This window comes from Oncorhynchus masou, chromosome 17, assembly GCF_036934945.1.
Source record: "Oncorhynchus masou masou isolate Uvic2021 chromosome 17, UVic_Omas_1.1, whole genome shotgun sequence".
Taxonomy (NCBI): domain Eukaryota; kingdom Metazoa; phylum Chordata; class Actinopteri; order Salmoniformes; family Salmonidae; genus Oncorhynchus; species Oncorhynchus masou.
This window is the reverse complement of record NC_088228.1, coordinates 9,067,628-9,080,717: the sequence shown is the minus strand read 5'-3', so window position 1 is coordinate 9,080,717 and position 13,090 is coordinate 9,067,628. Positions and strand designations below refer to the sequence as shown.

At 44.6% G+C, this 13,090-nt stretch overlaps 1 protein-coding gene across 2 annotated transcripts in view; it reads left to right on the top strand.

Annotated features, from left to right (window-relative positions):
- LOC135558397 (fibroblast growth factor 12) overlaps window positions 1-13,090 on the top strand; it is a 57,411-nt gene that overhangs the window by 22,317 nt on the left and 22,004 nt on the right. For both annotated transcript variants that reach the window (XM_064992174.1, XM_064992175.1), the window contains exon 2: window positions 4,412-4,522. In XM_064992174.1, the coding sequence (XP_064848246.1) occupies window positions 4,412-4,522 (111 nt within the window). The remainder of the gene's footprint in view (window positions 1-4,411; window positions 4,523-13,090) is intronic.

Genomic DNA, 13,090 nt, shown 5'->3' with positions numbered 1-13,090 from the left:
GAGCTGTGTTTCTCCCTGTCTAATCTGTCGACTATAGAGATTGAGGTGATCATTCACCATTTCATGGTCATAACGCCATTTGTCAACATGCCCAACTGTCCCTGTTTATGTCTGTACATTGTCACACTATAAAGGTTGTGCAATTTTGAATACACACAGGCAGGTCTTCCCTTGGTAGGCATATCCCGAACACAGACACATGCTATTTGTTCTGTCCACACGTCTCCCTTAAACTCATACTTAAACACGCCCTCTCCCTCTATATCTGTCTCCTCACACACATACCTGCATACTTAATTTGCACGTAAACGCACTCACCCAGACACACAGCAACGGACGCTGGTGGCACCTTAATTGGGGAGGATGGGCTCGTGGTAATGGCTGGAGTGGAACTGGTGGAATGGTATCAAATACATCAAACACATGGTTTCTATGTGTTTGATGCAATTCCATTCGCTTCGTTCCTGACATTATTACGAGCCGTCCTCCTCTTGGCAGCCTCCACTGATATCATATCCACTGCCACACACAACACAAAACAACAGAAGCATGTCCATTGTGTTTCCCGCCCCTATAAATGGAGCAGATTTGTTCTGCTGTCAGTGATCACTAAGCCCATGTTCAAGCCTTTATTCATAGTAGTGCAGTTATCACATGTGATTTAGTAAGGTCCCACCCTGCTACCCCCCACACCATTCCTCCCTTCCCACACCTCTCTCCCTCCACCCCACACCACTCTCCCTCTTCCCCCACACCACACCACTCTCCCTCTTCCCCCACAACACTCTCCCTCTTCCCCCACACCACTCTCCCTGCCCCCCATACCACTCTCCCTGCCCTGCCCCCCCACACCACTCTAGCTGCCCTACCTTCTCCCTAGACTCCACACCACTCTCCCTGCACTGCCCTCCCCCACACCACACCACACCACTCCCCCTCCCTACCCCCCATACCACTCTAGCTGCCCTATCCCCCACACCACTCTACCTGCCCTACCCCCCACACCACTCTAGCTGCCCTACCCCCCACACCACTCTACCTGCCATACACCCCACACCACTCTCCCTGCCCTACCTCCTCCCTAGACTCCACACCACTCTAGCTGCCCTACCCCCCACACCACTCTACCTGCCATACACCCCACACCACTCTCCCTGCCCTACCTCCTCCCTAGACTCCACACCACTCTCCCTGTCCTACCTCCTCCCTAGACTCCACACCACTCTCCCTGCCCTACCTCCTCCCTAGACTCCACACCACTCTCCCTGTCCTACCTCCTCCCTAGACTCCACACCACTCTCCCTGCCCTACCTCCTCCCTAGACTCCACACCACTCTCCCTGCCCTACCTCCTCCCTAGACTCCACACCACTCTCCCTGCCCTACCTCCTCCCTAGACTCCACACCACTCTCCCTGCCCTACCTCCTCCCTAGACTCCACACCACTCTCCCTGCCCTACCTCCTCCCTAGACTCCACACCACTCTCCCTGCCCTACCTCCTCCCTAGACTCCACACCACTCTCCCTGTCCTACCTCCTCCCTAGACTCCACACCACTCTCCCTGCCCTACCTCCTCCCTAGACTCCACACCACTCTCCCTGCCCTACCTCCTCCCTAGACTCCACACCACTCTCCCTGCCCTACCTCCTCCCTAGACTCCACACCACTCTCCCTACTCTTGATGGATTATGGCGGGCCTGTCCCAGAGATTGACGGCTCTGCCGCCGGTGAGTTGTGGATTGATGGACAGAATGAAGTACGGTTGATTTGACATTAACCTCCACTGATGCGAGGTCAGCTTGCAAACCAACCCTGGGCTCAACGACAGTACGGATCAAATGGCACATATCTGCTCCAGGACCAGCCCTGGAGTCCACTGGGGATTCCACTGTGGACACTGGCGATGACTCTGATTCTGTTCTGAGGTCAGATGCTACTCCATCAGCCCTCTTTGAACCCGTCCGTCCACATGTTCACACTTCACCTCTAGAGAGATCAGGACTCCAATCAATACGGGGTTTGTTTAATTTAAAGGCCAAGAAAATTCAATTGAATAATGAACTTGTATCCAAGGACAATTTAGTTTGTTTATCTCAAACAAAGTACAGGATTATTATTTTCAGATTGTGACTTTCCGTTCGGTCTCAGTTTGATGAAGGTTATTTTGAACTACCACAGAGGAGAAAATTAACAGCCTGGTTGTAGGATGATGGAGCCAGTGAATTATACAGTTGGATCACAACTGCCTTAGCTTCAAATTGAACCTTCGCAAATGCATGACTCCATTTGCAGCATCACTACCACAATATAGAGGTACTCCTTTCGAGCCTCTACTGCTCAATCCAAATCTAACACATTTGCTTTCATAAATCCCAAATAATGAAGGACCAAAAAATACAGAATGTAAGATATCTTACTCAGAATGTTTTATTTTCACTGCTAAGTGTCCCTGTTGATAAGCTCTATAGAAGTTAAACTATCCACACACAATCAAAAGAACTACACATTAACCATCACCGAGAGTTCAACCTGGTCTCAGAGAATATCATATTATTCTGTATGCAAAAAGGAGACACTCCATTTCGTATGATATGTTACGTTTTTCTTATGGTAAGTATTCATTTGTGGATGTCCATCACCCATTTTGTATGATATGTTACGAATTACAATTCCTATTCTATGTTACCAATTTGCAAAACGTACAATCTGTTACGAATTTGCAAAATGTAAAATAAGTTCTGAATTTGCAAAACATACATTATGTTACGAATTTGCAAAATTCTATGAATTCTAGCTAGGTGGCTAACGTTAGCTAACTGCTAACGTTAGCTAGGCTAGGGGTTAGGGTTAAGTTTAGGAGTTAGGTTAAAGGCTTAAGGTCAGGGTTAGCTAAAAGGGTTACGGTTAGGGGAAGGGTTAGCTGACATGCTAAGTAGTTACAAAGTTGCTAAAAAAGTAGTAAGTAGTTGAAAAGTAGTTGATATATATATGATGACATTCAAACTCGCAACCTTTGGGTTGCTAGACGATCACATTGTACACCCGACCCACCATCCTATCTTATGTAACCATACCAAGCGTAACATATCATACTAATTTAAGTGTCCCAAATTTACATTTACTATGTTACGTCTAGTCTATGACACCAGGCTGGAGAATTTGCAGATGATTGTTTCTCCTAACATGATCTTCTAGCACCCCCACCCTTTCTCAACGATAAACATACTTTTTCACACGTTTTTTTTTTCTTCTTGCAGTCGGTGAAAGACTCCCATAGCCTCAGGCTAAACCTCATGATCCACCTGTCCGTCACAAGCCCAGCACCAAATGTCACAAGCACCACAAAGTTGGACGGCAACTCAAGTTTCAAGTTTAACATTTTAATGTCACGTGTACAAGTACAGTGAAATGAAAAATAACAAGGTAGAACAGAACCACATGAGATATAAAAATAAGTAAGTGTACTATATACAGGGTCAGTTCCAGTACCATGTTGACAATCTGCAGGGATACTGGAGTGATAGAGGTAGGGGTAAGGTGACTAGGCATCAGAATATAATACTCAACGTTCTTTTTAGATGGTATAACATTTTGGCGTGACTAACCTCGTAAAATTACCATAGCCTTTGATTGGGCATCAGATGTAGAGTTGAAAGCCCTTTAAACACAATAAACATTGTAGATATTTTGTTAGTTAAACCCACATTATGAAGTACTGGTTCACTGAAATCTCCAGGCCCATCTAGAAGCAAGCAGTTAGTTAGGGATGAATACTAACTTGTGATTTTTTGTTTTTATCTCATTGACGTCAGTGCATGATTTACTCAAAAGTTCAAGTTTAAGTGCATAAAAAGTTAAGATGCGTCTCTTGGTGGGAAAATGTGAGTGAATCCACAAGTCTCCTGACAAAACTAGTAAAGATGTTGCCAAGATCAGGCAGATGGCAAACACCAAACCCCCAAACGTAGGTCAGCTGCCATAATATATTAATACCAGATTACACCATCACCTTCAAGGACCACCTGTCAACATCACCAGTGTACAAGAGGGCAGTAGATACTGTATCTCTAATGGTTACAGGTCCGTCAGGATTCAAGGATCAGTTTGCCACGTAGAGGTTAGGAGATACCTTAGCTAGCAAGTTGGCAATGTTCAACAAGATAACAGTTTTCATAAAAATGCATAGGTTACTATCGTGTTACAAGACTACCTATGGATTCCTTTGAATTTTCTTGTACCAGACCAAGTCTATTCTGACCCCTGACCCTGACACCAACCTGGTAACCCATCCTCAACATGTGTTTTACTAGTTTGTCAATGTGAACAGCAGTGGCAAGGTGTCAGGCAGTAGGGGTGTGGTCTGACGTGCCCCTGGGGGGTGGGGCGTGGTGGGGTCTGTCCTTTGTTTCAGAGCCGCAGCTGAAGGGCATCGTGACACGACTGTTCAGCCAGCAGGGCTTCTACCTGCAGATGCAGCCGGACGGCTCTATCGATGGCAGCAAGGACGAGAACAGCGACTACAGTGAGTAATTGGTTCGGCACTACTACTCCCAGCATGCCCCATGGTTACCAAGAGTTACTGGCCTCATTCCAATTCCTTAAAAGTGTGTCCTTCCTTCCTTTGTTTCTTGATGTAATCATCGACGTGATTCGACAGGTAAACGCAAAGGCTCCCCCACATGGCTTTCACCTGTCCAGTCTTTTCTGATCAGCTTCAAGGAAGGATGGAAGGATGTACTTATAAATACTCTGAACTGGGATACTCACCCCACTTAACATCCCTTAATTTATTGTAATGCATGATATGAGGGGAGGACCATCCTCAGTGAATTTGAGGAAAATAAAAATTGTGAAACATTTAGATACAACTATAGTAAATATATTCACGTCACCAAATAATTGATTATAACACACTGTTTTGCAATTAAGGTCTACAGTAGCCTCAACAGCACTCTTCAGGTTAGCACCGTGGTGTAGCCGGAGGACAGCTAGTTTCCGTCTTCCTCTTGGCTACATTGACTTCAATACAAAAACCTAGGAGGCTCGTAGTTCTCACCCCATTCCATAGACTTACACAGTAATTATGACAACTTCTGGAGGGTGTCTTCCAACCTATCAGAGCTCTTGCAGCGTGACCTGACATGTTGTCCACCCAATCACCGAGTACTGAAAGCATAAGCTACAGCTAGCTAGCACAGTGCATAAAATGTGGTGAGTAGCTGACTCAAAGATATTGAGACAGTAGTTGAACAGTTTTGAACAAATGTATTTCTTCAAAAATTAAGGAGAAGCAAGAGAGAGAGAGAGAGCTAGCTATATTTCGTTATATTTTCTTTTCACGTACTTAGCTAGCGGATGCAACTAGCTAGTTTGGCCTACTCAAACACCCGGCTCAATCAAAGAGGGATGCTATGTTAGCTAGCAGGCTATGGCTATCCAACACTGGAACGTCAAGGTAAGCTTTTGGTTTTATAACACGGAAACAGGGATAAACATACCTGAATTTGTCCAACAGAAACTCACGTTTGCAACTGTTGGACTAATGATTACACCCTCGATCAGCTAGATGCAGAGTGTGCAAGGCAGTGTGGAATCTGTCTTCCACCTTAATTATTCACATTTCTCAGCCTGTACATTGTAAAACCTTTATTCATCGGCCAGGTTGTAGAAACCACATGATCATTGGGTATAGGAAAAATGTGAGCATAATGCAGTAAACTCCACTTATCGATGGTCACTGGTGTAGAGAGGAGTAGGCAGGAGGCAGTCGCAGGTTTAGAACTACTGAAATGATTTCTGCACCATAGATCAAAGCAGGACGATGACTCAAACGCTCAAAATATATCTTCATAAACAGAAAGGCACAAAGTGCAAAATATAAAGTATTCAGAAAATAGTAGAAGTGATTCATGTCAGGAGAAGAAGTAACATTTACAATCACCGACAAATGACAAATGACAGAGGGAGTATATATACAGTGATAGAGTGGGGATTGGAACCATGATGCCGACAAATGACAAATGACAGAGGGAGTATATATACAGTGATAGAGTGGGGATTGGAACCATGATGCCGACAAATGACAAATGACAGAGGGAGTATATATACAGTGATAGAGTGGGGATTGGAACCATGATGCCGACAAATGACAAATGACAGAGGGAGTATATATACAGTGATAGAGTGGGGATTGGAACCATGATGCCGACAAATGACAAATGACAGAGGGAGTATATATACAGTGATAGAGTGGGGATTGGAACCATGATGCCGACAAATGACAAATGACAGAGGGAGTATATATACAGTGATAGAGTGGGGATTGGAACCATGATGCCGACAAATGACAAATGACAGAGGGAGTATATATACAGTGATAGAGTGGGGATTGGAACCATGATGCCGACAAATGACAAATGACAGAGGGAGTATATATACAGTGATAGAGTGGGGATTGGAACCATGATGACGAGACAAGTCCGGGGTTGATGACTGAAGGGCGTTTGTCAGCAGTAGGTTCGGCAGCAGCTAGGAGGCCAGCGACACAGAACACCTGAGCTGGACTGGAGGGAGAGCCAAAGCGAAGGCTGGTGTGACATCGATGTTACATTGAGCTGAGTAAATGGAATATGAATGACATTCATCCAATATGCTGTAATAGAAATAAGGCCGTGGTCATGAAAAAAAAAGAATCGCCCTCCATCATCTTAAACAGCACCGACACTCACTGGTTTACAGTGAAACAAAATGTGTGTGAAATTTTGTTCTCGTTTAGTGCCAACATCTACTGCCAAGATCTATACCTCAAACAATGAATTGGTTTGAACTTTTAAACAATGTCTTGGAGATGAGTCAATTCACAAATATTATTTTGTGCCTGTTGAGACAACGTTAGGTGTGCTAAAAACCTCCAAACTTGTAAAAAATCAGATCATAGTGATCTGAAGCTTTTCTTAATCAGTGGTAATATCAGTGTAATAATGACAACTACACATCCTAGGAGTCAATTCCATAGTAACTTTTATTGAGAAAAATAACTATTTTGCATTCAAATTTGCATGTCCAACTGAGAACACTGAAATATACAGTTGAAGTCAGGAGTTTACATACACCTTAGCCAAATACATTTAAACTCAGTTTTTCACAATCCCTGACAGTTAATCCTAGTAAAAATGTCCGTCTTAGGTCCGTTAGGATCACCAGTTTATTTTTAGAATGTGAAATTTCAGAATACTAGTAGATTTAGTTAGTCTGGCTTTTTTATGGTGGTTTTTGAGAAGTGGCTTCTTCCTTGCTGAGCGGCTTTTCAGGTTATGTCAATATGGGACTCGTTTTACTGTGGATATAGATACTTTTGTACCTGTTTCCTCCAGCATCTTTACAAGGTCCTTTGCTGTTGTTCTGGGATTGATTTGCACTTTTCACACCAAAGTATGTTCATCTCTAGGAGACAGAACATGTCTCCTTCCTGAGCGGTATGACAACTGCTTGATCTCATGGTGTGGTACCGTCAGGCATTTGGAAATTGCTCCCAAGGATGAACCAAACTTGTGGAGGTCTACAATTTTTTTCTGAGGTCTTGGCTGATTTCTTTTGATTTTCCCATGATGTCAAGCAAAGAGGGACTGAGTTTGAAGCTAGGCTTTGAAATACATCTACAGGTACACCTCCAATTGACTCAAATTATGTCAATTAGCCTATCAGAAGCTTCTAAAGCCATGACTTAATTTTCTAGAATTTTCCAAGCTGTTTAAAGGCACAGTCAACTTAGTGTATCTAAACGTCTGACCCACTGGAATTGTGATACAGTGAATTATAAGTGAAATAATCTGTCATTAAACAATCGTTGGAAAAATTACTTGTGTCATGCACAAAGTAGATGTCCTAACCGACTTGCCAAAACTATAGTTTGTTAACAAGAAATTTGTGGAGTGGTTGAAAAACAAGTTTTAATGACTCCAACATAAGTGTATGTAAACTTCCGACTTCAACTGTATATATTTTTTTATATCAAATGGAAACACCAAGCAAAACATCCTTTGTGTGCCACTGTGTGAATGTAAGTGTCACATTGTTTTGATTTAAACAGCTCTAAAGCCTGTGATTTGCCCAACTGCTTTTTCCCTGTGGATGTTCATGACGTATAATAAAAGCAATCAAAGGAACTTCTTTCTCAGGAGACATCTGGTCCAAAGGATCATTTCCACCAATCATTTCCCTTCACTTTCATGGTATGAAATTCATGGTATGAAATGACTGTTGGAAAAATGGTATCGGGATGGAGGAGCGCAGTAAACTGGAAATCATTTAGCAAATAGAACCAAAAATACCCCCTACTCCATACCTAATAAATAATTCCCTCTGAGAGATGCCTCATGCTTAGAGACTGAAGACGATAGAGAAGAGGGAAGGAGAGAAAGAACTGGCCCGGGCTGACTCATGATGTCCTATTGATATCATTTCTGATTTAGAAGTTGTCGTAAAACCAGATTGCAGCAACCGACTGGTCTCTTTCACAACTTTTTGCCATGAGGAAATGAAATTGTCATGGGAACGACGTCATATTTTGGTTGTTATCTGGTCAGATATCCAGATAAAAACACATTCTGCTAAAATCCCTATTCCTTTAGACAACCTTAGACAACTACCTATTGATCTGTGTGATGTATTAGTATGACATTTGTTGAAACTCAATGTTCAAATTCAAATCTCCCTTTCATCATATCTATGCCAATATAAACCCATGTCCATGATAAATGTGCAAACCGATTTGATTGGAGGTACACAACACACGGCTCTCGTCATGAGCCGTCCGTCCGGTCGCTACCGAGAACCTAACCAAATGTAGCAGGTGTAAAAGAAGCGCCTGAAACTCAATCCCCCAAGATATTGGTCTTAATGAGAAGGGGTGGAAAACTGTTGGGGGAGGTTCTCTTCTGCACTGTTTCAACCAATCCGGGTTAGTGGAGGAGGAGTTAAGATCAGTGGTGTAGTGGAGGTAATACACAAGTATACGCAGTATACCCACCTTTTTGTCGGCATGACTTACCTCTTAATCCCCATGATGCGTGTAGTGGTGTAACGTTGACGCATGAAGTCAAGAAGCATGAGAGCTTAATGATGGGTTGCCAGGTGTGCGTAATGATGGGTTGCCAGGTGTGCGTAATGAAGGTTGCCAGGTGTGCATAATGATGGGTTGCCAGGTGTGCGTAATGATGGGTTGCCAGGTGTGCAAGATGAAAGTTGACAGGTGTACGTAATGAAGGTTGCCAGGTGTGTGTAATGAAGGTTGCCAGGTGTGCGTAATGAAGGTTGCCAGGTGTGCATAATGAAGGTTGCCAGGTATGCGTAATGAAGGTTGCCACAGGTATGCGTAATGAATGTTGCCAGGTGTGCAAGATGAAGGTTGCCAGGTGTGCGTAATGATGGGTTGCCAGGTGTGCATAATGAAGGTTGCCAGATGTGCGTAATGAAGGTTGCCAGGTGTGCGTAATGAAGGTTGCCAGGTGTGCGTAATGAAGGTTGCCAGGTGTGCGTAATGAAGGTTGCCACAGGGGTGCGTAATGAAGGTTGCCAGGTGTGTGTAATGAAGGTTGCCAGGTGTGCGTAATGATGGGTTGCCAGGTGTACATAATGAAGGTTGCCAGGTGTGCGTAATGAAGGTTGCCAGGTGTGCGTAATGAAGGTTGCCACAGGTGTGCGTAATGAAGGTTGCCACAGGTGTGAGTAATGAAGGTTGCCAGGTGTGTGTAAATAAGGTTGCCAGGTGTGCGTGATGATGGGTTGCCAGGTCACGGGGGTTAGTAGACCGGCGACGTCGAGCGCTGGAGAGGAGGAGAAGGAATAGATGTGACACCCTCCCCGACAGGCGGTTCCAAGAGGGCGAGGAGCGGGACGGGGAAGGTGGATTTCTCGGATGATGTTGGGATCCAGAATGTCGTCCACCGGAACCCAGCACCATCCGGTGGATGGTCGAAGACCCCCTGAACAGAGCCATGAATCTCTCATAGGAACTCAGCTCCTCCTCTCCTCATTCCCACTCTGTTCAGGGGGGTCTTCGGCCATCCACCGGAGGGGGGGGGGAGCAGGATGGTCAGACCACGGCGGAGTATGGTGGCAGCATCCAGCGGATGGAATGAGCCGGTACTCTGCACATTATTCAGATAGGATTGTGCGAAGAGGTCCAGACGGAGTTTGTGTGTCCGAGACGACAATGTGACCTTGGACGCACTCATCGCGGTGGTCATCCTACTGGATAACCTTCTTCAGGAGCGTTGGGAACCCCCATCGCCTCTCCTTCGTTGAGTCAGAGCCTAAACGCTTTGTAATCCGACGCTCTGTAATTTAATTGCGTCGTCTGTTGATCACTCCTCTATAATTACCTGCACAAATTGAGGCTCATGAAAACATTGTTGGTTATGAGGCTCAGGAAGACATTGTTGGTTATGAGGCTCAGGAAGACGTCGTTGGTTATGAGAGGCTCATTAAGACATTGTTGGTTATGAGAGGCTCAGGAAGACATTGTTGGTTATGAGAGGCTCATTAAGACATTGTTGGTTATGAGAGGCTCATTAAGACATCGTTGGTTATGAGAGGCTCAGGAAGACATTGTTGGTTATGAGGCTCAGGAAGACATTGTTGGTTATGAGGCTCAGGAAGACATTGTTGGTTATGAGAGGCTCATTAAGACGTCGTTGGTTATGAGAGGCTCATTAAGACATCGTTGGTTATGAGAGGCTCATTAAGACGTCGTTGGTTATGAGAGGCTCAGGAAGACATCGTTGGTTATGAGGCTCAGGAAGACATCGTTGGTTATGAGAGGCTCATTAAGACGTCGTTGGTTATGAGAGGCTCATTAAGACGTCGTTGGTTATGAGAGGCTCAGGAAGACATTGTTGGTTATGAGAGGCTCATTAAGACATCGTTGGTTATGAGGCTCAGGAAGACATTGTTGGTTATGAGAGGCTCAGGAAGACATCGTTGGTTATGAGAGGCTCATTAAGACATCGTTGGTTATGAGGCTCAGGAAGACATTGTTGGTTATGAGGCTCAGGAAGACATTGTTGGTTATGAGAGGCTCATTAAGACATCGTTGGTTATGAGGCTCAGGAAGACATTGTTGGTTATGAGAGGCTCATTAAGACATCGTTGGTTATGAGAGGCTCATTAAGACATCGTTGGTTATGAGAGGCTCATTAAGACATTGTTGGTTATGAGAGGCTCATTAAGACATCGTTGGTTATGAGGCTCAGGAAGACATTGTTGGTTATGAGAGGCTCATTAAGACATCGTTGGTTATGAGAGGCTCAGGAAGACGTCGTTGGTTATGAGAGGCAATACACAGTGCTAGTTCTGGCTATTGCTCTTGTTTAGCATCAGTTGTTAGAGAAGGCTCTCTCAGCTGCAGTCTGTCGTTGTATACCCCCCCCCCCCCCCCACCACTTCCTCTCACCAAGTCTCACCCAATAGATTTGTGTCCGTCAGGATTATGGGAACTGCCCTTCCCATTTCGACGGCCCAGAACTTTCTAAACCGTCCTGGGATTTTATTATCTGCAGAGCCCACACTGTATTAGTGCATCAAACAGGCTTGCCTTCCTGTTTGGATTTGCCTTGGCCGATTACAGCTCCTTTGGATGGCTGACATTCCAATGATTTCCTCAAGCTCTTTGATACATTTGTCTGCCCTTTGGATGGATGCAGATTTCTGGTCATTGTTTTTACGTTAGCATTTGGCAGGTCAGGCCAGCTTTAGTGGGTGACTGTCAGAGAAAGTTGCAATTACAAACTTGTGAGTACAGGTTGGTTGTTAACTCATTTGCCCATGTATTTACACGCATAGAGGCCATGATTATTGAGTCATTTGTCAGGTTTTCTCTTCCCGAAGTCAAGTGTAGGACAGCTCCTGTCTCGTGAGTTTAAGTCACAGTTTTTGAGCAAGTGAATTGAGAGCCGTGGCACTTAATAATAATTTCATAGCGATGCAGATTTCTATTCTACACGTCTTACCGATTCTCTGATCTCAGGCAATGGCATGTAGGTCTGTCTGTGGCGACTGTGTCTGACATGACTGAACCCTACACTCTTAGAAAAAAAGGTGCTATCTAGAACCTAAAAGGGTTCTTCGCCTGTCCCCATAGGAGAACCCTTTGAAGAACCCTTCTTGGTTCCAGGTAGAACCCTTCTTGGTTCCAGGTAGAACCCTTTTTGGTTCCAGATAGAACCCTTCTTGGTTCCAGGTAGAACCCTTTCGAGTTCCATTTAGAACCCTTTCACCAGAGGGTTCTACATGGAACCCAAAATAGTTGTACCTGGAACCAAAAAGGGTTCTACCTGGAACCAAAAAGGGTTCTACCTGGAACCAAAAAAGGTTATCCTATGGGGACAGCCGAAGGACACTTTCGGAACACTATTTTTCTAAGAGTGTATATAGTATGTCTGTGCGGTTGATGGCTGATGTAGTGGCAGCTCTCGCCCAGAACATTCTGTCTTCTCGGAGTCATGCACTAATCCTTGGGGAGACACATTTGGTCATCAAAGTGACAGAGGTATGTATCCATCTGGAAGTGCAACAGAGCGAGGGATGAAAGGAAGAGCTACAAAATTGAAAAGAGAATAGTAAAGGGTGCATATGGGCCAACCTCTCACACCTTGTTCAAGAGTGTGTTGCTGGAAGAACCAACACAGCCATTTCAATGTATCACCTTCCTGGGGATCCTCAGGGGTAGAATTATACCGTAGCTAGGCGAAAGCGGCACTTCGATATTTATTGAGTGAAATTGAATCTGCTGGGCGGACGGACGCGCGTTGGCACCTCTACTCTCATCTCTGTGAGCTTCATCTGATTCCGTCGCCACTTACAATCTTCTTCACGTGGTCCCTGTGGTCGTTCTGTATCCACCATGGAAATAAACCTCTACAGCAGGGATCATCAACTAGATTCAGCTGAGGGATGATTTTCTTCTTGAGTGGATGGTCTGGGGGACGGATAAAAATTACACATCATTTTGTAGTCTGCAAGAAGCCCAAACAGATATAACATTTGACTTAAACATAATCATTTTAATTTCAACTTCACTTATGCATGGGAA